The 26,420-nt window shown below is 45.8% G+C and overlaps 2 protein-coding genes across 11 annotated transcripts in view; one reads left to right on the top strand and one right to left on the bottom strand.

The window, feature by feature from the left end:
• PURG (purine rich element binding protein G) overlaps positions 1–7,110 on the bottom strand; it is a 30,978-nt gene extending 23,868 nt beyond the window's left edge. For 3 of the 4 annotated variants that reach the window (XR_010372828.1, XM_064450654.1, XM_064450656.1), the window contains exon 1: positions 6,094–7,110. Coding sequence is in view for 3 of the 4 variants with exons in the window: in XM_064450654.1 (XP_064306724.1) it covers positions 6,094–6,914 (821 nt within the window). In the remaining variant the exon portion in view is untranslated. Of the gene's footprint in view, positions 1–292 lie in introns of those variants that run through there. The other variant, XM_064450655.1, reaches the window with a different exon arrangement.
• A 1,383-nt stretch (positions 7,111–8,493) lies between these two features.
• Positions 8,494–26,420, top strand: part of WRN (WRN RecQ like helicase) — a 45,804-nt gene continuing 27,877 nt past the window's right edge. For 2 of the 7 annotated variants that reach the window (XM_064450647.1, XM_064450644.1), the window contains exons 1-13: positions 8,494–8,579; positions 9,354–9,520; positions 10,201–10,315; positions 12,320–12,435; positions 13,356–13,501; positions 16,313–16,461; positions 18,718–18,867; positions 20,762–20,831; positions 21,773–21,884; positions 22,462–22,873; positions 23,487–23,567; positions 24,799–24,946; positions 26,168–26,243. In XM_064450647.1, coding sequence (XP_064306717.1) covers positions 10,220–10,315; positions 12,320–12,435; positions 13,356–13,501; positions 16,313–16,461; positions 18,718–18,867; positions 20,762–20,831; positions 21,773–21,884; positions 22,462–22,873; positions 23,487–23,567; positions 24,799–24,946; positions 26,168–26,243 — 1,556 coding nt within the window. In that variant the 5' untranslated portion in view covers positions 8,494–8,579; positions 9,354–9,520; positions 10,201–10,219. Of the gene's footprint in view, positions 8,580–9,353; positions 9,521–10,200; positions 10,316–12,319; positions 12,436–13,355; positions 13,502–16,312; positions 16,462–18,717; positions 18,868–20,761; positions 20,832–21,772; positions 21,885–22,461; positions 22,874–23,486; positions 23,568–24,798; positions 24,947–26,167; positions 26,244–26,420 lie in introns of those variants that run through there. The other 5 variants (XM_064450646.1, XM_064450645.1, XM_064450648.1 and 2 more) reach the window with 5 other exon arrangements.

Genomic DNA, 26,420 nt, shown 5'->3' with positions numbered 1-26,420 from the left:
TGGGTTTTGTTTTTCCCAAAACACCCGAGTCCAGAAGCACCTCGTCCCCTGGTCGGGGCTTTTTTCCTGTGGTCATGACGGAAGTCAGCCATTTTTAGGCAAGACCGGATCACCCCAAAATGTCCGCAGCCATGATTTCACAGCACCGACGGGCCAAGCGTGTAGGACACTGAGGGCAGCCAAGACCCTTCACACGAACCACAGGTATCACTTCTACAGACAAGAAAGAAGCCTAACGGGTGAATCTTGTTTCTCCAGATGCTCAAATTTGCCTGTTTTTGCATCTACGCAATGAAATTTTAATGACTCCAGATGGAAAAGGGCTCAACAGAAGACATCACCACGCTAGCATTAATAATGTAAAGATGACATACCCACTGCCCGACGGGGAGTATGCCCTACAGCCAGGAAACAACTTGTGTATACGGCATCATCCGCAGGTACGAGGAGGATAGCTTAAACCTGGTGCTACCTCAAGCCACCGCCAACACGCACATCCAAGGGGTCAAGGTCCACGGTCCCAACCTGCCAGGCGTCTATCTGAGAGCATCACGCTCGCGTGGTCCTTTGGGAAACCTCGGATATGCTGGACAAGCTTTGCTCCCCAATGCCAGCGCTCACGCCGGCGGGATCAAAGCCGGAGGGACGTTTCGTTTCGGCAAAGGCTGCGGGACGACAGCCTCGCTCGGGTTTATGCAAGTAGCTTCTGATACATTAAGTGTAGCCTTTATTTCCACTCTTAGTTGGATAAACTCTTTATTTCGAATACAACCTTTACTTGAAAGGAATGAAAGGGTAGGAAGGGAAAGGTGAATTTTAGACATCACAACATGTTAAGTAATTAAAAATAAAGGGCATTCTAATTTTGGAGGAAGCAGCATAGAAAATTAAATGGAAGGTATACTTTTCTTTATGAATTATTTTATAAATTGTATATATCTACTGCACATACAGCAAAAGTAGGAATGCCATGGACCTAAAACCGCTTATTAATTAATTTTCAACCTGGTGCAAAATCTGCCCAATAAAAATACACAATAATAAACCTTTTTCTGCTATAAAAATTACTACGCTTGGGTAAAAGGGCCGCAAGTCAAGCGAGCAGTAGGCTTCCTAACCACTACCAACTCCCTTCCCTGTGAGCTTACCCTTCCCTATAAGTTTGGGTCACTTCAATAGGCCACAGGGAAAAAGAATTATGCTCTCATTAGAACACGACATCTTCAGCAGAAAAAGAGTGTGCTGACATTGATTTTGCTAATTGCTTGCCTTTTTTTTGCTTTTTAAATAAAGGACGGGTTTTTAATACTTCTACTTGGGATTTTATGAACATGGTAGTAGAGATTTGCAGAGCCAGGGGTTGTAAAATGGCACTGAAACACGATGTGGCCGGCAGTACCTGCAGCTGCCTCTTCTGCACAGCTCTCACCTCACCTCAACGACGCCTCCAAGGAGTTTTGCCTTCTCTTGACTATGTTTTCACTTGCAGCCTTGCCGAAAACTTAAGGGATGAGAGTGCTTAAAAGCGGAAACCTTACAAGGGCCGTGACAAGCAGTACATAACCAGCTTTCAGAGAAATAACGCGTTTATCCAGACCAGTAGTAGGAGAAAACTGCCCGCTCTTTAGACCGCGTGCTTCAGATAAATAAGATTATTTTGCTACGAGCTAGTACAGGCTACAATATACTCACACAAATATATTAATGGCTATATGTGAATATGAATTTGTGTATATCGGATACAGATAAGAGACACTTATGACGACGAGTAGGTTACCAACAACCGCTGCAGCTTCTTGCTGGGTAGAGTCCGTCATCCACACTTGACATGACGAACCCGTGCCGGCGGGTTTTGCCATCCCTCCCGGAGCGCCCGGCGGGTCACCCTCACCACAGCAGCGCAAAACGCCTCCCGACCCTTCGTTAGCACGCCCCTGCCTCCGTACTTTACCAAGAAAGCTGGCTCGATGGGCTGGACTCAACACAACCCCCCCACTGGCTGCAAGGCAGGGGAAGCCCCCGGAGCCCCCTCCACCCAGGATAAGCTTTTTAAGGACCGCCCCAGCTTCTGCGCCAGCAGCGGGGAAAGCCAAGTACGAGGGAGCTGCTGGACTCGGCTTTGTCAAGACTACACGTGAAAAGCTTGGTTTTAAGCCTCAGCAACAACATCAGGGGCCCGATTTGCAGAAGGGGTGAGGAGCCGCAGCGATGGCGGAGCTGAGGATGCTCAGCAGCTCTGCAAATCACAACTTAAAACCAAATAAAATCATCCCACTCTTGGTGGTTTGAGAGGATCCTCAATATAGCGTCTGTCCTTTAACATACGAGCGGAGCTGGACCAAGCAAGTACGATAGGTCTCTAACAGACACGTGCATGCAGGAGACGGCTTCTTTCAGCATTAGACTACGTTACCGAAGCATCCCCTTACCAGAGCGGGAGCAGAAATGTGCTCCTAGTATTATTTACACAATATAAAGTGCATTACGGTTTAATTATTGAACTGACAGACTTTCTGCCGGGACCATACAGTTTTGAAACAGAGGTGAGGGCTTGAATAGGAAAATCTCTCATGAGAAAAAGAGGTTCAGACTGGTGCTCTTCACCCTGTCCTCCTTAGGATTGTTTTTGGCCGTTCTTTCTAGTGCAAATAAGCTTGTGTTTTCTCAAGTTTAAGGGACATGGCAGTTTCAGGGCATCAGGAACGAACATTTAAAACGCATTAGGGATTCGGTGTTCCCGAGCATCTCGATGGGCCCTTCCGCGCGCGAGCAGCCCACGTTATCGCCGCTCTTGGAGGCTGAAGACGCGCTGCCAAAAATAACAAGGAACCCGTTTCCAAATCTCACCATTAAAAGTCTTGCATTGCTACATTTCGAGTGAGGCTGTACTACCCTCAGACGACAAGATCTGCAAACATGGGTGCTTTCCACGGCGGTGGAATCCCGTGGCCAGTGGTTTACCCACGGGTGATGGGCTATGAACGTGAATATCCCGATTCAGTTGCGGATACTAAGGTGCGTCCCGTGCCAGGGGAGTAAATGCATTAGTGGATCCTGTGGGATACCTGCGTGCCAGAACCAAGCCCGACCTGGTAGCCAGCAGACGCTGGATTCCTCGATGATACAATAAACTAATGCCGTCGGAAGGCCAATTCATTAACAAAAGATAAAGGGTTTTTCAAAAATAAATGGGCTGCAATAAGGAAAGCCATTTCGCAACTTTTTTTCCTTTTAAAACGGTAAAGAAAACATCCCTTTCCAATCGCTTTGCCTGTCGCAAGTATTTTCCTCACCAGTGCTACAGGAACACAGGGAAGGCATGATCGCTTACAACACACGCGGTCACGCGGGCTAGTTCCGGCGTAGGAGCTTTTACAATCCCTTGAGGCAAAGGTAGGCTGGGAGGGGGAGATGTCAAGCTCATAGGGGAGGAATGCCACGTAGAAAGAGGAAGGAGAGCGTAAAAAGTTTGTACATTCATAATTCCGGTTTGTTGGAATAGAAGTCAATTTTTTTTAAGCCAGGCACTGTGACGGGCAGCAGCAGTCAGCGATACGCTAACGTACGCATCAAGGACTCATTCACTAAATTCTGGTTTCACACCAATAATAGAATACAGAGTTATTTTAATGTCGGTTTTGTTTTGTTTGTTTGTTTGTTTTTCATTTGACCTGTTAAAACCATGGGGACCAAAGCCCTAAGAGCAACGATGAACCAGTACCCCGTTTAACCCCCGGCTGATTCATCACGGTCCGCTAGCTGTTCAAGTGGTGAAGCGAGAAAATCTCTCCGAGAGTTGAAAAAGTACCTGAAAGAGCAATATACGCAGAAACGGATGGGGCGTTTTTGACACGAAGCCAAAGGCTTGGTTGCTGTAACTGCTATGCGTGGTTTTACCTAAAGGGGGAATCACCTAAAACAGTGAAATTAACTTCCTTACTTCTTGTCACAACCGTAACATTTTCCTAAAGGTTCTTTGGTGACTTTGGTGCAAGCTTTTATTTTTTTTTCTTTTTTTCTTTTTTTCTTTTTTTTTTTTTTAAACATTGAAACAGATTGACTACTTTTAGTACCCAAACTAAAGTCCAGATTACCCTCTTGGTTCCCACCCCTGCTTCCCCAACTTTTCTTGTTATGGTTAATGACATTAACAGGTAATAGCGTTCGGATTGAGCGTGGCCGTGCAGCGTGCAGGTGGGTCCAGACTAAAGGCGATGAACGCTCTGGGTGGAGATAAATTTGTTTCTCAGCAGATTGAAAAAAACCCAAAACATGTAATGGTTGCATGGAAGAATAGCTGGTCCACATGCATACTAGGCCACTCTGTAAAAAAACGGATTCAACTATTATAAATATCTGATTAGACACAGTAATGCCTACTTAAAGACAATCTTAAAGGTGGGCAACACGTTATTGGAAGTACCTGGAGCTCAACCAAACTCCCACCGGTTTCAGAGGGGAAGGAGCTGGTATCCCCAAGGCTGAAAAAGCCCCTTACATTAGAAGTATTCACATTTTAAGACACGACAAAGAATTTTCAAAATCTTTCGTCAACCTCCTAAACAGCTAATTGTACACATTTTCCCTCCGGGCAGAGAGTTTCTATTGTGAGATGTAAAGTTTATGTTACAGGGACTTTAGCGGGACGACACTGAAACGTGGTGGTGGATGATCAGAAATCGAACTGCTTGATGACAGCCCCAGCTCTGAGCGGGTGGGAAGGGGGCGATGGCAGAGCACAGACATTACCTCCTAACAACAACACCTGTAAAATCAACACGACAGAAAACCGGACATGGCGAAAACCACGGCTTCCGAAACGTGCCACGGGTTAAGCATGAGAGAGATGCCTTTTTATACAAATCCAACGGTGCACCAAACCCCCCAAAGGTCTTTCTCGCGGTAGGAGGAGAAAAACGCCTGGGTGTTTTCCTCACACGGGTAAAAACGACCGCATTAATCCTACATTTGGGAGAGAAGCCGGGAGCCTCGGTCGCGGCGTTCCCTCCGCCTCCGACTACCCACTCCGGATCCGCCTGCTGGAACCCATAACACCCCTAATACAAAAATACCTTCTGAAATTTTGGACAAATGCATTGAAAATTAAAAAAAAAATCACCAGCATCGCACGGGGAGAACACATAGATGAGGAGTGGGTTATTATTCGTTGCCATTAATTCAGAAGGCTTAGCACTTGAGTAGAGCGTTGCTATCCCGGGATACTCGGATTATTCGGTCAGCACAAAACTACGAAATGAATATCAAATTTTCCGCTCTTCACCAGCACGTTATAAAGGTCTGACCGGTTATCGAGGTTTTACCCACACAGAATATCGTTTCAAACTCAATAACCAGCAGATGCTAATTTTAAAACCTCTGCCTCTCCGCATACACATACCAGCAATTCACATGAAGTCGATTTTTGTCATAAATGCCCTACAGCTATGCTGCTCGGCCTTTTGACCGAGTACGGGCAGAATTGAGTCCTGGAAAACCCGTCATAAGCAGAAACCGATACATTTCAGCATAAGGTTTGGGTGGGGTTTTTTTTGTATCACATTGAAGTGCAACACAAGCCTTATCTAGACTATTTAAAGGTCAGAGTGCCGGATTTTTTTTGTGCTGATACGTGTACTTCCATAGTCTTCAACACTCGAAGCAGCTGACTCATACGGACTCAGGAGGTTGGTACTTTCATAAGACATACGGAGATGTTTTGGGCGTAATTGAACGTGATAACCAGACTCCTATAACATTACAGACTGGAGTTAGCAAGAACTACCAGAAAAGGACTTTACAAAAAAATGGGGCGACTTGAAATTACTATAGGTCAGTCCCTCTCACCAATTTCTGCTTGTTTTGTTTATTTTGCCAGACGGCCAGTCCAATGCACTCTATTCAAGACCCTCTTGCTCTTCACCACTGTCCCCTCTGGCATCCATTCTTTTTTCTTTATGGCTGTTGTAAATTCTCCTCATCTCTTCTTCGTACTTGATAAAATTTTCCCCAAACCGTGTCCATGCTTTGTACGGAACCGTGATGGTGTTACGGTAGGGCGGCCTCACCTCACTTACCTTCAGGAAAATGCCATACCTGTTGGATCCCACGTCAAAGTAGAAGCGCTTGTTGTCCACTCGGAAGGAGGTGCCTTCGGGGAGCTCCGGGGGCTCGTCGCCTCCCCCCTGGCGATCCTCAATGTCCCCTTCGCCGTATTCTTCAATCAGCTGGACCAAAGCATCCCTGAACTCAATCATCCCTTGTGCCGGAAGGACGATTGTCTGCTCCTGTCCCAAGCTGTGGCCAAAATAACCCATGATGCCAGGTCCCCTACTCATGGTTTGCCTAATCCGCAAGAAGCGCCCCCGCTGATTCTCCTTCAGGTCCAGGTAATACTTTCTGTTGTCCCTCTCGATGTACTCCGTTTTGAGGACGCTGTGAGGGTGCTCTTCGGAGCCGACAGACACCGGAGGCGAAGGCGGCGGGTGCTGCTGTCGCCTCCGGGGATGCTGCTCTTTGCCATTGCTGTGCTCGTGCCGGTGTCCGTGGCCGCTTTTCAGGCCCAGGTGGGCGTAGTGCTCGATGAAGTCTCCCAGGCAGTCCTTCAGCTCGGCAGCCACGGACAAGGAGAGGGTCAGCTTGCTTTTTCTGATATTGTCCTGCCTGCCTCTTCCTATCCAGACCTCAGCGATCTTCAGGAAGCGGCCTCGGGAGCTCTGCTTCACATCCAGATAAAATCGCTTTTTCTGGATGTCCACCCTCTTGGAGGCCAGCTCCTGGATCTCCATGCAGCCCCCCTGGGAGGAGGCCGGGTAATGGTACTGCTGCTGGGACTGGGAATAAATGCTCCTGTGCAGGCCAGAGCCTCCCAGGTTCCTTCCTCCTCCTCCTCCTCCTCCTCCTCTCCCTCTTTCCATCTTTACCAATCAGCTGGAAATAATACATAACAGAGACACGGATGACAACATCAGCATCAGGGGCCTGCTCGGCTTCTCGGCAGCATCTCTGTTCGGCGCTGCTCTCCCTACAAAGACGCCTGCATCCCTCTCCGCCGCCACGGCACGCAGCATCGCAGCAAAAGGATCCCGGGTGCTCTTCCCCTCCCCTGCTCCGGCTCCCGCCGGCCGGCTGATGTCCTCCCAGACAAGGGAGCCCTCCTTCCAGCAGCACACCAACCCCGGTGCCCTCGCCATCTGTCCCCTCCACCCCGGCAGCCCTCCCTGCCCTGCACACCTCCCCAAGCCCCCCTGGCCCAAGCATCACAGCCTGCACCCCAGCCCCGTCCCCCTGGCACTACAGAGCCCTCCAGCTGCCCCAGCATCCGCTCCTCTGTGGCAGGGTGTGGGAGCCCCGGGAGGGTGGGTTGGGGTGCCCCCGTCGGGGTGGTCACCCAGCCCCCCCCAGGGCTCCAGCTCCCCGCTGCAAGGTCCTCCCCCACGCCGCTGCATTTCCCCTCTCTCAGCCGCCTCTGCCCTTCCTCCCCAGGGCACTGGGGGGGCACTGGGGTCCTTCCCAGCACTGCCTCCCTGCCCCCCGGTGCTCCAGTACGACTCCCCGGTAACCCCAGAGCCCCAGTACTGCTCTTCCAGTGCCCCAATTCTCCTGCCCCAGTGTCCCCAGAGCTCCACTTCCTTCCCCCCCAGTACTGCCCCCCTGCTCTCCCACTGCCCCACAGTGCCCCAGTACTGCCCTCCTGCCCCCCAGTGCCCCAGCACTGCATCTCCTGCTCCAGTGCCCCCAGTAGTGCCCTCCTGCCGCCCCAGTGCCCCCATCACTGCGGCTCCCGCCCCAGTGCCCCCAGTACTGCCCCCCAGTGCCCGCAGCACTGCCCCCCATCACTGCATCTCCTGCCCCCAGTACTGCCCTCCTGCCGCCCCAGTGCCCTCATCACTGCATCTCCTGCCCCGGTGCCCCCAGTACTGCCCTCCTGCCCTCCTAGTCTTACCAGCACTGCCCCCCTGCCCCCCAGTACTGCCCCCCCGTGCCCCCAGTGCCCCCCAGCACCGCATCCCCTGCCCCACCGCTGCACACACACACCCCTCCTGCCCCGCCGCTCCCCCCCAGCACTGCCCCTCGTCCGGTCACTCACCCCACAGCGCCCATCGCCGCCGTTGCCCTTCAGCCGCCGCCGCCGCCGCCGCTGCCGCCACCGCCCGCAGCCGGCGGCCCCGCCGCGCAGAGCCACGGGCTGGCGCACCCCCGCCGCCTGCCCCGCCCCGCCCCGCCCCGCCCCGCCCCGCCGGCCCGGCCCGGCCCCGCCCGGCCGAGTACGGCGGCGGCGGCGGCGGCGGCGGCGCGGAGGGAGCCCCGGCCCGCCGGAGGGTGCGCGGCCCGCCCGGCCCCGGGACTACACTACCCACAATGCCCCGCGGCCGCCGGGCCACCGCCCCACCGCGCATGCGCGTCACCTCGAGTAACCTCCCGCCGCCGCCGCCGCTGCTCGGGGCGGGAGGGGAGACGGGGGGGGGGGGGGAGGGAAGGCGGGGGGGCGGAGCCGGTTGCCTCTGTGACGTATTAACAGCGCGCCGCGTCGCGCCGCCTAAGACGTGAGCAGCCGCCGGTAGCGCGGAGCGTGGGCTCGGGTGAGTGGCGGCCGTGGGCCCAGAGAGGAGCGGGTGTCCGGGGTGGGGTGGGGGAGGGCGCGGAGCGGGCCGCCTCCGAGGGGGACGCCGGGGCCCGGGTCCTCAGCGTGGCCGCCGGGGCCCTCCCGCCCCGCGGTACCGGGAGGCGGCGTGGCGGCCTCCCCGGTCTCTGGCGAGAAGACGCTTCGCTGAGGGGCGGCAGCTGGCGGTGCCGGTGCTGCGGCGCGGCCTCCCTTTGCTGTAGCTCTTCTGCCGCTGTCGCTTCTCTGCGGCGACCGGGGCTCCCAGGAGCGGGGTGGCTCTAACTCAAGCGCCTGTTCGGGGCTCTTTTGGGCCTCTTTTAGTATTAAAATACTGTTTGAAGTTGCTTTGGAGGGCGTAGTTGGTTATGCTGCTGCAGAAGTGGATAGGTAACCAAGAGAAAAAAGTCTGCCTAGCCTAGGTAATCAATTAAAAAGAAAAAAAATCAGAACGAGTTTTTGAGGACTGAAGAAGTGAAACAGCACGGGTTTCTCCTAATCAACAAACAGCCGAGGATTTGTACTTAGTTCCCAGCCTCGCTTCCTCGCCAACAAGGATGTTCTCACAAAGCCAGTAGTGGCTCAATGTTGTTAATGTGTATGGAGCACCTGGGGACTGCTGGGAAGAAGCAGGATGAGAATCTTCTTCTTTGTGAACTGTTTTGTTTCATCTCCAGGAGGATTTCTAAGTCATACTAGAAGCAGTCTAGGGAGAAGCTGGAACATCTCTGGTCATGTCCTTGTTTGCTCACAGCTAGGAAATCCTGCTCTGCTTCGTTGAAAGAAAACCCCAGCTATCAGGGCTGAAAATCTCCTGCTGTTTTGGACAGCCTGTCTTCCTAACTCCTCTGTGGAGTGCCTTCCTGTTCCAGGGGGTGCGCCCTGCTTCCTGATGCCCTGGGAATAGGCTGCCTCTGCTTGGTGAGCTCATTTTGTTTCAGTCTGGTGCTGGCAAATTAGTAAGAAACTTCAGCCATCATCCAGTGTGCACCAGAGATAAATAGCAGATTGGGCCTTGTTTGGCTGTAGTTTGCCCTAGAAATTCTACGTCGTTTTTTGCTTATCCTGGTTGTGGGCTCACAGTCCTGAGGGCCTGTGCAGGAAATGCGGGCCTTGGGGCAATGTTTGTATGAGTCTGATAGTTCTTGCTTTGAATTTCAGTTTTTTTGGCCTTGTTTGTCAGCAAATGGAGCTGGCGGTGTTTATGCCAGGTGGCTGGTTCCTATGCTGTTATCTAAAAGACCACATAAATTTGTCTAATTGACAAGGGCTCTGTTGACCAGAGATGGCAGTAGGGGGACTCCCCTGTTCTGAGTCCCTGATCTCCATAAAACTAGACTGAAATTCCTTTCCCAGAAGGACTTCTAAGTGGTTTTCCTGAGTTTTTGCTTATTTTTCCTACTGTCATGTGGACAAGAATATCACTCCTAAAGCTCTTCCACTGTTTAATGTGGGCAGCTCTGTAAGGGTCCATATTAGTGCACAAAGCATTTTAAGTTCAAGGTAGTTATCTGTAACCTTGTTTTGGCCTGATGATAGCAGCAGCCTGTCCCTGTACAAACTACTGACTGCTCTATTTTTTCCTCTTTTTTATGTAAAAGTAACAGAAATGTGGAACAAATGAATAAAATGGATTTCCTAAGTACTAGTCTGCAGAATAAATATCCGCAGTGGATGCTCACACAAAACCAAGAGGGAGTTTTGGGTGATAAAAAGGTAGGTCATCACATGGGGGAAATCTAGTCAGTTGCAGGCTGTTTAATAAAACAAGGTTGGTCCACAGGCTTTGAGTTACACCTGTGCCTCTGGTATTTGTGAGTGTTTACAGCTGTTTTGTCCTATGAACTGTAATTTAGGGACTCCAGTGTCATTACTGGCTGAATTAATTTGTTCATGTCTCACTCTTCTTAATTAACCTCATGTATCGACCAGCGGCTGTTGCTATTATCTTTGTAGAAATTTCTTCCTGACATCTTGAATTTCAGTGGCAAAACTACCCAAGTGTAAGGAAGCTTTGGATGCATTGATTGCCTGGTCTTATGGGCTGTACAGCAGCAAGGACTGGGCGGGCTGGTGGTTCATCGCTGTAATCTGAGAGCTCAAAACGCTGTGACCTCGGGCTATAGCCTGGCAAGGGAGTTGGTTCTGGTAAGGCCCCCCAGCCCCCAGCTTTCTACATTTGCACGTCTGGTATTCCAGAAGGTTTTGCAGCTCAGAGGTATTAAACTTGATGGCTCATCGAGATTATGTCAATTTCTGGTGTTCTGAGAATCTTAATGTGTCCTTGGACGGGTTTTTTTCCTGTATATATGAGCAGTTTCAGTATAAAACTTCCCACTGGAAGGGACCCCCCTTCTCCATAACATCTGAAACTGCCTTAACAATTAGAAAACTAATTAATGGGAACTGCTGAACTGAGTCTTCTGCTTTTTTCTTTCTATAAGTGGGAGTAAAAGATTAGTAGTGTGGGTATTTAAAAAAGTCAGTTAAAGCTAACATGGTTTTATTTGCTGTGGTGCAGCCCGTGTGCTGTGCCACCCTGCCTCAACCAGCTCTTTGAGGAAGGGTTTTGATTGTACTTGCACACTTCATTAACCAGAGGAAATATTTTGTTGTGCAGGCATAAAATCAGGACTGCCTGTGTTTGTTTCAGAATCTCCCCCTTCCAGGCAACTTACTGTTTCTGGAACTGTATTAAAACTTTTGTGTATTGTGGCCTCTTCTGATTGACAAGATTGTTTCCTTCAAGTGTTGTTGTGTGATGTTTAACCATATTTACTATTACTGGCATTGTAGCTTAGTCACATGTTTTTAACCAGCCTGAAGGTTTTTTCAGGCAGGTCAATGTCATCAGAAGCTTTGCAGTTCAAATAAGTTTATCAGCCAGTAGCTTGTAGTAAATATATTTCTGAAAGGGAGGGGGGGAAAAACCACCAACTGGAGTGTTATATTTCACTTTACCACATGTGCTTAAAGCTTCAGTTTGTAATCAAGTATTCACTAGTTGATGGAGGATATTGTTCCTTTTAAATATTGCACCTAGCTTTAAATCTGTGGAGTTCACTTAGACATTTGTGAAGCTCGTTGCGTGTTATATCTGGCAGGGTTAAGTGAAGTGGGCTGGCTGAAATGTGGGGACCAAGGAGATGGGCCAAGTGAGCTGCTGCATGCAGCTCTGCCAAAATAGCGACGTGTCAGTGTGTTTTAGCCTGACCAGGTTTGCATGACTTGGAAAATGACTTAACAAATTATGGTCCATTCTTTCAAATAGTGTTTTCCCTCAAATTTGAGGTGTGCAAGTGCTGCAGCATTTAAAGTAGTGTTGAAGGGGTTTTGGTGCTATCACAAATGGATCTTTTCCCTAACCTTGTTTTTGGAAAGCTACTGAATATCTTTGGTGGGAAGAATTCAACTCAACTGAGGTGAAAACTCAGCCTGCACGATTTTAGTCTGAGTGCTCGGAGTTAGGCAAAGAAATCAGGGCGTGAACCCAAATGTTTTTATAAAGGGGGTGGTGGTGTCACCCTATTTTTTAGTTAATAGTGATGTGGGCCCTGCATGTGGAGCTGCAAGGTTTCAGTAACGACTGTCAGTGGCTGCGGTGCCAGCCTCGCTGGGGTACAGCATGCAAGTTGCACGCAGCGGTTGCGGTGCTGCTACATCTCTGTCCAAGGTCAGGTGTGGCCGGTAATGGAGCCTCTTCCCTATGTTGTTTGCCAGAAATCTCCTGTTCAGAGGAGCGTTTTGGAAGATGGGCTGCCGTTCCTAGAGTTCTGTGGCTCTATTGTTTATAGCTACGAAGCCAGCGACTGTTCCCTTCTCTCGGAAGATATCAGGTAATAGCTTTTATTCTGGTTTTTTAATGCTTTTGAGTGCTTTTTCCATTCTGCAGCGGACTTGGCTCTTCTCTCTGTCTCCTGGCTGATTGTGCATTTGTGTCCAGAGGTCAACAGTTCAGCCAGAGAAAACATCTGGTCGTGTTGGCTGTCTTGTTACGCGTGGAAAATACGCCTTACTGGTTGCAAGCACAAACTGAACCTATTTCTCATGATGGTGGATTATCCATGTGAGATGCCCGCTTTCCCTACAGTGTGTGGTGGTTTAACAATACCTCTTCATTGTGCTGTTATGGAGTTCAAGTTTTTCATTGGGTCTTCTAACGGAGGTGCCGTTGCTGGACCTTGCAGTCCCTTTAAGCAAAAGCAGTAAATGCAGGTATTTTGCCTTTCACAGTATGGATAGTCCATTAACTTCAGTTACTTTATGGGGAAATATGAACTGTAAGAAGTCAAGCATAGCCTGGCGACTGTATGTTTGAATAAAAGGTAGTAAATTTATGAGAAATAGATGATTATTTTTCCCTCCTTTTTGCATAGCATGGCTCATATTACGGGGAAAAAAATACCGTACAGAGCTTTAAGCGCAGCGGGATAGGTAAAGAATAGGCTTTCCAGGGAACATAAATTGTTCCATCACCTTTTGTATCTGGCTGTTTCCTGAGGCATGCTATGCTACTGTTTGCACACAGTAAGATCTGTTAAGGCTTGAAGGGTTTCTTGTAGCTTTTTGGGGCCAGCAGGAATTCCACCTCCTTATGGTCTTGACTTTAAAATAGATGCTGTGTCCTGTGCATGTGAAAGGAAAGATTCGCTGGCTGTGATCCTCTTAGTTACCTTTATGCAAGATGACTTAAGCCTGATGATTTAAATACTGGTAGAAGAACAGTTGAATGTGAAGAATGTCCATTTCTTTTCAGGCAGAGTTTATCAGATGGGGCTGCTGTTGGATTTGATATTGAATGGCCACCATCATATACTAAAGGAAAAATGGCGAAAGTAGCTGTAATCCAGATATGTATAAGTGAGGAGAAGTGTTATTTGTTTCACATCTCTTCAATGTCAGGTACTGTACTTCCTCTCTTGTTATTAGTTAGGGCATGAGTACCCCTCTGTTTCTTGTGATTAAGTTTGAACCTCAGCCTTGACAAACAGCAGATATTTCACGCTATGTTGAATAGTAAAAATCCATCCTTCTTCCCCCTTTCCCGCCTATAATAAAGGGATTTATTCTTTGAGTATTGCCTATGTACATCAAGGGCACCTTAGCCCAAGACTTGTCCTGTGTGCTGGCATACAGCCTTTTAGGTTCTGAGCAGGGCAAAAGGATCTTACGTGAGGATTGTTTTTCTCTCTGGGAAAGGATATTTTAATTCAGTTTTAAAAATTTAATTCCCTGCTCATACAGTGAGTTTTCTGTTTAGTGCCAAAATAAACAACGAACCTAAATTTAGCAGGCTGTGTTTCTTTTTCATTTGGCTTCAATAACAGAAACCCTCAAAAATGATGGCTGTCGTGCTGTTTGTTCCTCATACCTGCATTTTGTGGCATTGGTTTTGAGAAAGAACACTGGATACCTGGAGTGATGCAGCTGTGGGTATATAAGGGGGTGTGCTCAACAGAGTCTGAATTCATTATGGATGTGAATAAAAGCTTCCAAATAGGGAAAATAGGAATGGGAGAAAGAGGCTGCAATTTTATAACCTTTGGTTAGAATGTTAGATTGAAATTATGCCTGTGAGATGTCTCTGATTTCCCTTGGGTGTGCATGCTGAGGTATAATAGCGATAATTTTAATGTTGGTGTTCAATCCTTTGTCATTTACAGCAAATGGGGTGGAAAATTTAATTGCTGGAGGCTGTTCAGTCTGGGAGGCAGAAAGGTACGAGTGCACAAAAGAGAAAGATTTGAGGAAAGGAAGCTGAGGGAAGGAGAGTCAATAAGAGCTGAAATGCTTTTGATTCTAAAAGTGAAGATGTCAGTGTGTTGATGCCGAGTACGGTTGCACGTGGGCCGCTGTGTGTTACAGCAGAAGATGGTGTTTCCTCCTGAATTGCTTTCTAAAATCTCTTGCCAATGGGGGATGCACTTTGAACTGAGACGTCAGCCTTTTTGCAGGAACCACAGCCACTTTCTGCCTATTAGGCAGAATAACTTGATCTACAGCAACGTAGGTGTTTGCGGAATTGGCCACTTGAGTAAGACTTGCCATTTTTTCTGCTGTACCAACAAAAAAAAAATCTTCCTTCTGCAGGAGTAAGAGTAGAGAGCTCTTGGACTGAGTATAAAGGACAAAAAGTAGATATATTTATGAGGAAGATTATCAAGAATCTTCTACTTAATCTTTCTTCTTTACAAACTTATAAAAAAATGTGGCCTGTTACTCAGGTTGCAGTCTTAGTATAGTTTGACCTTTTCAGTTCATACAGTCACTTTTCTAGAAATAAGGTGGTAGAAATGGAGCACAGGCCCTCTGCAGGGAAGTCCCTGTCCTTGAAGGTTTTAATGATGATGGTATTAGGTAAAAATTACTTGTTCAGTAAGTCAGCTGCGTATGTTGCAGGCATTTATCCAGCTCAACTGTTTTCCTCTTCTCTACAGAGGATTCTCCCTGTTGTGTTACGGCTGAGGTGCTTTGGCAACGGTGTGCCCGCTCTGCACCTTACAGCACCGGCTACTACAGTTCTGTGGGCTTTCAACAGTTTTTTTAATGCTTTAAACTAATAAAATACTGAACTGCAACTTAGCAGTCCATGACATGGTTCATTGTAGCCATAGTGGCAAAAGTGTCTGGATAGTGTGTCAGTGGGAGCTGTGCAAGTGTGGAAATAGTTGTGTAAAAATAAAATCAGTGGTGCAAAGTGATTGTTGAAGTATATAACTACATATTACAGTAGTGAAAAGGTGAAATTTGAAATCAGAACCAAGCCAGATACCAAGTACTATGCATTTGTGCAATATTGCGTGTTAGTAGGTACTAGAATTACACTTGAGACTAATTCAAGGTATCCAGCTGTGTGTTCCTGAAGGTATGTATTTTAAATAAGATGCTCTGAATTTTAAATGGAAGCAAACACAGAGGGGAGAAAAATGCTGCATTTTATTCAAATATAAAGTGTTTGTGTCTGTTCCCTCCTGTAGAGAACTAGGTAGGTATGCTGCATGCTTCTGTTCTGTGCTGTAAACTTGAAAATACCCTTCGATCTGGGATTCCTGTGCCATCGCTTTGGGATAAATCAAAATATAATACTTGGCATTAGTATGCATCCTCGAATATTTTTTTCTTACTCACAACGCTGGCTTGGTGGGGGATTTGGTTGGTGAATTCTGTTTTACAAATGCTACTGTTGGACCAGCCCAGCGGTAGCACTGAGTATGCCTCCACAGAATCTGTTTTCCTGGTGATTCCCCCTGCTTATGGTTTAAACTGTTTCCCAGGAATATGAAGTAGCAAAAACTGGGTAGGAATAATGGGGAAAATAATATTGCATTTGGTTTTGTGAGCATCTGATTCTGAGAATTAAAAGATCTTTTCCAGTTGAAGGTTGTCTTTTTGTTATGTGATTTCGTTTGTCTTACTGATTACTAAAAAAGGTTGCTTAATTTTTTTACCTGATGTGTTTTCAGATGCAGAATGAATCTGAAATCAGCAAATATTTCATTCCTGCTTGTTCTGCAGATGATATGTTAAAACCAATTGGTGTTTCCACTCATTCCAGAGTATAAACAGTCACATAAACAGAGCAGCTCTAGGGGCTTTTGCTCTAAAAGCCAGGCTTTTGCAGATGGCCTTTGTGCTAGGATTTTGTCATTTCCATTAGACTTTCTGGCATCTTCCAGTATTTAGTTTCTCATGTTTGGGCTTGATCTATTTTAGGTTTTCCCAAGGGACTCAAAAGACTGCTCGAAGATGAAACAATTAAAAAGGTTGGCGTAGGAATTGAGGGAGATCAATGGAAGCTGATGAGTGACTTTGAGATCAAACTGAAGAGCTTTGTGGAGCTGGCTGACGTTGCTAATGAGAAAGTAAAACTTAAAACCTTTTTGTTGTGGGAGGGAATCTTTTTGTTGTGTTACACAAAAGGCGACTTCCTTGTCTTCACAGGAGTTCAATTTTGATAGGAAATGTGTTCTGTAGAATAAAGCACAGATGTATTATAACTTATTTTTTTAAAAAAGCTTAAAAAGAAACCTCAAGAAAATCTGCAGAACTAAGTCCTGTCTTTCAGAGAGCCACTTTTTAACAAATGTTTGTCCCCTTTAAGGTCTGTTAACCTTTTTGCATTTACAAGGGATGGCTTCCTAAATCTGCTGCAGGTGTGTTTTCTTTAATTGCTAGTGATGGAAATGGCCAGATTGTGTCAAGTTGGGGTCTGCTGGCAATGGTGTACTTGTGCCAGCAACGGCTGAACCTTTAAAATAGGATTCAAGAAATGCTGGGGAGGCAGTGAAGGAGTGATGCCTGTTTGAGGGGAGGCAGCCCTTGTGCCATGGCTGGCTTGGTGCTGGAAGGAAGTGTCAAGGTCTTCCTTTAAGTCCTCTGTGTGGAGGTGTTTGCCACATGGTCTGGGGCTGTAGAAATGTCTTCGGTTCTATGACTGAAGTTGGTGTCGCCTCTGCTGTCGCATGTTGGCAGCTTCCAGCGCCTGATGACCCATTGTTTGCAAGTAGTGTTCCATGTGGCACACCCCGAATTTCAGTTCGGTTGGTTTTTGGTTGGATATCATTTGATGTAGGCAGATCTGTGCTGTCTCATTAGGGAAGAAGCAAAAGCAACCTTCCAAATAATGCTGCCATTCTTATTTCTGTTGTCTCTTAAAATGTTTCTTTTCGTGTATGCAAGGCTTCTCCTTACTTGTACTTGGTCTCTCCATGTACTTCTCTTTCCTTCTGTGCACTTTTTGTTAGGATAATAACAACAATTGTAGCTTCCTTGTCGAGGACAGAGGCTTATGCCCAGAGAATACTACTTACGCTTTTATCTTTTCTGTGCTTTCTATACCCTGTGTGATTAAATCACAGTGTGGGGAGGGGAGTGTGATGTGTTGTCAACATTTGGGGCAGTACTCTCTATGAGCCACCTTGAAGTTTCCTTTTCTAGTGGGTTAGAAATCATAAAAACTAAGCTGTTTTGCTCAAGCAGTAGAAGGAGCTGTTTCTTTTCAGACTTGGAGTTTCCTCGGTTCCCTCCCCCCTTTTTAATCTCAGCGTCTGACTCCAGGATAGTTTGTTATGAAGATGAGCCATGTGATCTCTGATAGCAGCTTTAAAGTCCTCTGTTAAAGAGAAAACAAACCAAAAATTAACCTCAAAGTCAAACTTGAGGGGACAAAGAATAGGGTTGTATGTAATGGCACGATGCGAGGGGGAGGTCCGGGGGAAACGCAAAATGAACAGTTCGTTGGGGTTTTTATATACCAGATCTAGGGGGATGAGCCGATTAATGCTGCACTGTTGCTGTTAGGCTCGATAGTTCTGCAAAATGCTTTGCAAGTGCTAGCAAGTTGGAATAGCAGAAGGCTGTGCCCGTGAGCCCTGGATTCTTGGGGTCTGAAGGGAAGTTTCCCAAACGGGCTATTAAGACAATAGAGTGTAGCAACTGTGATTGACAAGTAGGATTACAAAAGCAATTGAAAACAGCAGGGCCGTGGGGTAACTTCTAGAGACTTCTGCTGAAGTGCTTCCCAGCACACTGAATAGTAGTGAGTGTGGTCTATAACTGCACTTTTTTTTGCTTGTGCTTGGCCTCAGAGTTGCAGAAGATGACAAAACACTTAAAGCAGACTTACAAACAGAGGAATATTTATTTATTAAATTCCTGGTGTTTGAGTTTCTCTAATTAGAAAGGCAAATAACAGAAAATTTCTGAAGGAGAGAGGGGTTGCTGCGAAAGTCTGGCTTTTATTTTATCAACCAGGAGACTAAATTGTATAGGTATTTCCTATTTTTTGTAGTGTGACAACACCCCCTCACACTGCGTGGACTGATCTGGCCCTCATACCATCTTTCCAGCTTGACAATGTAGGCATGTCCTCTAACGATGCAGTTTCAGGGCAGGGAAGTACAGTTTTAGAATGGCCAAACGACTTCAAATATAATGAGAGCAGAATTGGGCCTGGAGAACAGTTACCGCTTTGAGAAACTAGTTGGTTCTGACTAACCCAGAGCTTGTTGCTTTTGATGAGGGATTAAGTGCACTTTGCTGCTTCTAAGAATGCTTTCTGCCAGGTCCAGTTGCTTTCCCCTTTACACAAGTCCTCTGTGTGTTTTTTTGTTCTCCAGCTGAAGTGTAAGGAGACATGGAGCCTGAATGGTCTGGTGAAACACCTTTTTGGCAAGCAGCTTTTGAAGGATACGTCTGTCCGCTGTAGTAACTGGCAAGAGTTTCCCCTCAATGAGGAGCAAAAAGTGTATGCAGCCACAGATGCCTATGTACGTATAAGAGATCACCATTCCACCCATATTAATAATGGCCTTCTCTAATGTCCTGTTAGCTGCTGGTTTTAATGCCTTTTTGCTGCAGAACATAGGACAACTGTGAGGCCAGCTGTGCATATGGGATGCTGAAAGGTAGAAATGCCACCGAGTAGGTTGCTGTCCAATTCCTTTACTGTCTTAAGCTTTTAAACCGCAGTGTTCATCCAGAGCTTCATAATATTTTCTCTGAAAATGGTACTGCTTATACCTGACCGGGTAACCTGTCTCATTGCGGAGATAATGTAAAGAGGATATCGTGGTGGATGTTTCATGTAGGAGGTGGAATGTAGATGGAAGAAAGAACCCCCCATTCCACAGCAGCCTTGAGCCTCCCAGGAGGTCCTTACTTAATGTTTCATGGCTTTGAAAGATGTCCCTCTTTTGAAGTCTATTCACAAAGCAGAGCTCCTGGAAGTTCTGCTGTGCACTGAAGGTGCCAAGTAACACAGGCACCAACAAGTATGCCTAAGGAGTGTCTGTCCATTTGGACTCGCTTCAAGTTGTCACCTCGGGGAAGAGAGTTTTGATGGGAGTAGTTGGGCAAGTTTTACATCAGTCTGTAAGGGGGAAGCCTAAACTTTTGCAGCGTGATTGTCCCACATAGCTGTAACATGGCTGATGTGCATTTAAGGACGATAATTGCTGATGGAGGTGAAGAGTGGCTAATTATTCTTCGGTTCCCTTGCCGGCAGGTATGCACTGTAGCTTGTTAGCACTTCTGGATGCATTTTCTACTGGGGTTGTTTGTCATCTTTCTTGACCTGCTTGTGAACCAAAATGCTGCTGAATATAATATGTGAGATAAAATTAGTAAGCAACTTTGAAGAAATGCATCCTTCTCCAGTGGATAATACTGTAGAACTGTAGCATAAATTACTAGGAACAGTAATTTAGTTGCATATGATTTTTTTTGTAGCTCTGTAGAAGTCCCTACTCTTTCACACTGGAAAAAAGTGTAGTTTTCCTACAGTCCTGTGGAGGGGTTTATCAATATGCTGCTGGGTGCTGCCTGTTTCCTTGGAGGAAATGGTTCTTTACGGCAGCAAAGTAAAACCCCCTCAGGCTTGTATGTCTGTTGTGAGGTTAGAGAAGGGGAAGTGGGACAGTGGTCTCTTTTCTGAGTCAGGAAAAATTGCATATTTTCTAATTTAGTGAAACTGCGGAGGGTTTAACACCTGTTAAAACCCAAACAGTAAGGAAAGGAGCTCTATTTTTGGTGCCTGGTGCAGCTGCTGTCGCCAGCTTTTTCTGCAACTCTCTGTTCACCTGGCCTGCCTCTTGGAGCCTCACAGCAAACATAAGGGAGTAACTTGTTTCTTTCTCTTTCCTCTTTAAGATGCTTTGGTTAACATGTGTAGCCTAATTAGCACATTCCTGGCTTTAGGCTGTATTTTCCTGATAGAACTTGTTATTCATATCCAGGGAAATATTAAGCACACAGAATCTATCTTAGCGCTCCAAGAGAATAGCTATGAAACTACTACATAAAATGTGAATGAGGTGGAGCAGATGGTGAGACTGGGAGCAGAGTACTTGGAGCTCTCTGTTTGCGGCTAACTTGATGAGATTACAGTGCTGGCATCAGTATAGGAGTATCCACCATAATATGGACCCTAAGTCAGGACTTTGCCTTTTTTGAAGCATTCTGTAAGACATAACCTGGTTGTGATAAACAATGTGCTAAGGCAGACCATTGACTGCTGTACACCGTGGGCCAACAGCTCTGAATTTGCTGTTCACAATGTATTCATGCCCTGGTTTGAAGTAATCCTTGGGTTTTTTGTTTTATCTCTAAGATGTTGTTTTTCTGCAGAGCATTGAGTACTAATTTTTTTCGTTGCTTTTGCAGGCTGGCTTCATCATTTACCAAAAACTGAAAAATATGAATAATGGTGACAGGCAATTTTGTGTAAGAAGAGGTAAATTATACTTTCAAACATTAGCAGTTTATTCAATGTACGATTGCATAGTTTATTTCCCGACAGGCTTTTTCATGGTATCTTTGTGTCAGGATTGTCTGGCTTCTGGATGATTAGAGATGTCTTCCAGAGAGCGGGCTGTAAAGGCTGTCAGATGACCTGGGTTACCATACTGTGTAACTATTTTCCATAGTGATGTAGGAATGCAGTCTTGGTATGTTTTTTGTTTCTGCTGTATACAGAGAGGGTAACTATTCCTGCTGTCACTCCAGTTTGTTTATGCAAACACTTCAGTGGGTTAATGTCAATTCTGCTGATGCAGGCACAGAAATCTAGCTTAAGAAATGAGACCACAAAAAATGCTATGAAGTAATGCTTTTCTTGAGGTGTATAAACAGGACTCACATTTTTTTAGAGCAGCTTAGTGTTATTTACTTGATTAGACAAGCGATTCTATTATCTTAGGTTTTGTTCAGTTCTGTGCTTGATAAGCCAAGTATTGCATGCAGCTTATGGTTGAAAGCAGCTGGGGGGAAATTTGTCTCCTTTTTGTGCTGGCTGAGTTTTTACTTTTGTATCCAAGACAGAAGTGACAGCGCTATCCCCTGAACTTGAGGTGCAATTTGCAGCGTTGATTTAGTCAGCATATCTGTTAGAGGCTCTTTCCTGGAAGCTGGAGGGTATACTGGGGGAGGATCACTTTTCAACGGTTGTGTTCTGTATCCTTTTTTCCTTGAGCACATGTAACGGGCCACTGGAAGAGATGCAATGCTGCAGTACGTGGAAGCATGGTCTGATTCAGTGTGGCTGATTTTTAAGCACTGGAAAAGGCTATCGTGTCAGCTGTACGTCATGTAGAAACGCAGTTACTTTAATGGAACTTATTTGTGTCTAGATGTCAGACCTCAATTACTGTGGTATAACTTTGGTGCTTCTTATAGATGATGCGTTGTCAGCGGGGGTGAAGGAGCGCTTGACTTCAGTAGCTGAAGAGATAAAGGACCTGGCTTCTCACATCCCTGACCCCTCTGGACAACGTGAAAATTTGCAGAGGTTAGATTTTTTTTTTACCAGCCTGTTTCTACTTCACCTGTATGATCAGTATTTCGTTCTTGATTCCTGAGGTCCCATGCAACAAAATATACGTGTGTTAATAGCTGTGTGTTTTCCGTGCCTCCTTTTCCAAGAAAAGAAAGTACGGTACACTTGATAGGAAAATATTGTTGTTATACATAGGAACGGAAGCTTTCACTGGTCTAATTTCAATGGGCTTGACACTGAACTTTGAATCTGTTTCTTCTTGCTGAAGTGCACAGTAAGACCTTTCTTCATCAATACGCGGGGGACACATCACTGAGTGCTATAAGTATGGAGACTTGACAGAAGCATGGCGGCAATACTGCAAGCAGTGTCTTTGGAGAGTTTTTGTGTTCTTCAGTTTAAAGAAATGAAATTTTCTTAACAGAAGTGGAATGCCAGTTGCATGAGTGATGAGCCTTTAAATGTGAAGTCTTGGACAAACTCTATCTGGAGGAACAGACTACTTCAGAATCCTCGTTTCTGCTTGTGCCTAAGGCGTATGTAGTAACTGCCTCTAATCTTGGTTTAACTTTCTTACTTTACCTTCTAGGGCTGCGGAAATACTAGCTGACATATCAGAGAAAGTAAATGCCTTAAGAAGCACGCTGTTTTGTTCAGGTTCCCCTTCCGTACTGGAGAGGAGCTGTGGTGCAACGCCAGTGAATCTTGAAGCAAAGTCAGCAAATGTTGAAGCGCAAAATGTTGAAATGCATGAACTTGCTAGACAACTTGAAGGTGACTTCAACATCTGCTCTGATGCTACACTAGCTCTCATCTGGGAGGGACATGGCAATGAAGAGGCAGACACAGGTAACGCTGCTGTGGAGGATGGGGCTGCAGCAGCCAGCTCTCAGGACAAAGCAGACCAAGACGACTTCATGTCACTAGACATTACGGAGCAAGAACTTCAGGTCTTAGAATGTCAGGCTGCAAAAGAACTGGTCAACGAAGCTGTGCCTGAGGTAATGAAGAAAAACTTAATTATGGACACTTGGTAGGGGTTCTACAGTGCTATTCCTGAGAGAGCATTAAGGTGGGCTGGAATAAGGGCTCAGTCTGGAAAACACTTGTGGGGGTAGTCAAGCACTGAGCTGCTCATCAGTAATGTGGTTGGAAGGATGAGTACTGAATCTAGAAGCTCTAGATAGTCTGGTTAGTTTTCCTTTTCAGTTGCTAATACGTTATCAAAGGATTTCTTGCAGTATGGAGGCAGATTCTGCACTCGAGCATCACCGACTTGGTCACAGATAAAAACCGGATCTTCTAAGGGATCTGTAAATAGCAGTCCGTCCAGTGACTGCTGAATGGGATTTGATGCTTCTTAAATTGGATAATAATTGCCTGATATTCCAAGTGTTCCACACATCTGGTGATCCTACTGCTGTATCTCACTACAGGGCCTGTTATGTTCCAATATTTCTCTCAGATACTTTTAGAGCTGAACGTTGAGCTTAGTGGGATTTGGTAAAAAGTAAAAGCATGCACAGAAATGGTTTATAGCGTGTACAGAAGGTTGGAGGTTGTGGGTGTAAAACGCAATAACTGCTGACAATTTTTCTTGACTTTTTTTCTTAGGAGGCAGGCTCCACAGACAACGAACAAAATATTTCCTGTATCATTGAAAGTGATGAAGAACTGGAAATGGAGATGCTTAAAGTGAGTGCCTCAGGGTTTTGTTTTTCAACTTAATTTGTAATGATGATGTTCTTGGGTCACAGTGGAGTGTTGTGTATTTGAGGGGAGGAAGTATGAAGCAAAACAGTGCTTACAGAAGGTGTATGAACGTGTGGATACCTGAAGAATTCAATTTACTAGTGTTAGACTTCAATGTTGCTCGCATCCTACTGTATCTATCTTAAATCAGCTTGGACTTGATCCAGCTGTTTACTGCGTTTGCACAGGTAATGACTTAAACTCATCTGCTCCGAGTATCATAAATTCAAACCCTTCTCCAAGGGGTTGAGCTGACAGGGAGGTTAGTGCGATGCAAGTGCCTCTAACCTGGGCTGTAGGTCAAATGATTCTGTAGCTGCGTTTTGCAGGCCTCTTTGAAAGTGTTTTTACTGGTATAACTCTTACTTCCTGAAAAGCTTTTAGTGTTGAGTCTTATTTTGCTTTACTCTGGCTCTTTTCCTGAATCCCTGTAGAGTGCTATGTGTATTTTGGGTCAAGTAACTAAACATGCTGTTCAGAACAGTCACAGGTGTTCATGTGCTCATACACATGTGAAGGTTAAGTGTGTTGCTTACAGCTAAGTAGGAAGAGAGACTCAAAGGTCTGGGGGAAGAAGTTGATTTTTCTTCTAGGGAAGGACCAGGTCTCTTCTGGAAGGCTCTCAGTGCTGCATGTCAATCTTTCATAAATGCTACTGTGGTTAAAAGAGCTAACTTGAGTAGAAGGGATTTAGTTAGTGTTCCTCAGAGTACCGTGTTTTGGAAACAAGGAGTGTAATGTGACATCCCATCCTTTCTGTTTCTGTTGATTGTGACCAGCCTCCAAAGCACAAGTTTCACTGAGAAGTGGCTTAGCTGAAATTTGGGGGGGTGGTGGGGGTGGTGGTGGGGTGGTGGTGAAAAACAAAACCCACCAAAACCAAACAAAAAAACCCAAACCACCCCAACTGTGTTTGATAAAATAAGTTTTTTGTGTCTTCAAAATTTCAAAGACCTTTTTGCAAAGAAGAAACAAAAGCAGTTGTAATGGTTCTCTGGAAATGGCTTTTGGAATTTGAACGCTACTGATGAAGTAGTTGGACCACTGTGCTTTTCTTCGTGGTGCATGCCAATAGGTCTAAATTATGACATAAGTAGATTAAAACCCAAGAGTCCCTATATCATATTACCTCAGACATGTGCTCCAAAAAAACCTTTTTCTCCTGATTTCTCAGTCTTTAGAAAATGTAGGTGATTCCGAAGAAGTTTTAACTGAAAGAGAGTCCAATAAAGCCAGGAAAACTCCTGACACAGAATTGAACATTTCAGCAGATGGTGATGAAGATGAAGGCATTGAGGAAGAGGAGGAGGAAGAATGTTTGGGTATGTTTTAAATTATAGTCAGCCATTAAACAGAAATCCACTGTCTATAGAAGCAGATGTGGAAGCACAGTGCCATTTTGTGCTTGGCTTTTTAAAGCGGAAAGTTTAAGCTCAAATGGGTTTTGGAAGGAGTACTTGTCTGTGTGTCAGGATTAAATACAAGTTAAAGGTGTCTTTGGCAAAGCAGAGTTGACTTCTGCCACGATCAGTAGATGGTACGTATGCTTGACGGGAGTAAACCTGATATGGGGATGTGGAGATCATGCAGAATTGAGGGTACCTATTCAGTATGCAGCAGAGGGGAGGATGGTACCTGCACTACGTGCTTTTGTTCTGTTGTCCCACTGCTGCTTCGTAGTAGGAATCTTGGGAAATTCTGCCTTGGGGATGATCTTGACCTAATGCTTTGGAACTGGCCCTGGGGAGACAAATCACATGGGGAGAAAAGGCTGAAATGTGAGGTAAAATATGCCTTGGCTTGTTTGGACTGTCAGTGTGTTAAAGCCTCCTTCCCTGGTTGTAGAAGTCAGATTGTGGACGCTCACTGGCAGTAACAGGATCAGCCAGGAGAAGAGCTGCTTGCTTTTTCTGAGCAGAACATGGGCTGCTAGATGGGCTTCGATGAGTTAATTGTTTCTTTGTTCAGTTCATGTCTCTAAACAAGAGCAAGATAGGCTGTTACAAGGAATATGCGCTTGCCCAACAGACAAAAACTAGGTGGAAATGTTGTGCTTTCTACTGCTGAAGGTTAATGATAAATTTCAACAGAGGTCTTGACTATGTTTCTTCAGCATTCACAGCAAGATCAGGATCGCCTTGTATGTAACTTTTGGACTGTGACTTTGAGCAATTTGTGGTGTTGGGTACTGGTTAGTGTAACTTCAGTAGGGTCTTTAAGGCATGCCTAGTAAAGCACTCTAGTACCTCATCTGAACGTGTTCCAAATAATGCAGCTATGCATTACAATACCTGTTGCTTTATTACCTTATTAATCAAGCCGTACATTGTCTTATCTGCATCTCTAAGCAGCCTCTTTGCTTTCTTAATCCTTATTCTAGCCTGGAAATAGCTTTCCAGTTTGTTTCTCTTCACTGGAGTTGCCTGAGTCCTTGGTCCTGGGCATCACTAACCATGAGCAGACCGTTGTTTGTCAAGACAGTGTTTGGTCTCTTTAGAATTTCATTACAGATAAGGTTTTTTGCCTCTTCTCTCCCACTAAAGATCCACTGTTGCCAGTACCTAGTGAAAGCCACATCGCGTGCCTGAAGACTTATTTTGGACATTCTTCTTTCAAACCGTAAGTGTATCTTCTGTTAAAATGTACGCTCCAGGGTTCATTTTCTTTCCCTTCTTTCAACTCGAATAGTTTTTTTATTACTACTTGTTTTAAAAACCACTGACAAACTAGGACCTGTGCAAAATCCCTAGGAAAAGAAAAGTAGACTTTGCCACAACAAGATACCGCAATAAATCT

This window comes from Phalacrocorax carbo, chromosome 4, assembly GCF_963921805.1.
Source record: "Phalacrocorax carbo chromosome 4, bPhaCar2.1, whole genome shotgun sequence".
In the NCBI taxonomy this organism is placed as follows: domain Eukaryota; kingdom Metazoa; phylum Chordata; class Aves; order Suliformes; family Phalacrocoracidae; genus Phalacrocorax; species Phalacrocorax carbo.
The sequence above is the reverse complement of the archived record's forward strand: the minus strand, read 5'-3'. Positions and strand labels throughout refer to the sequence as shown.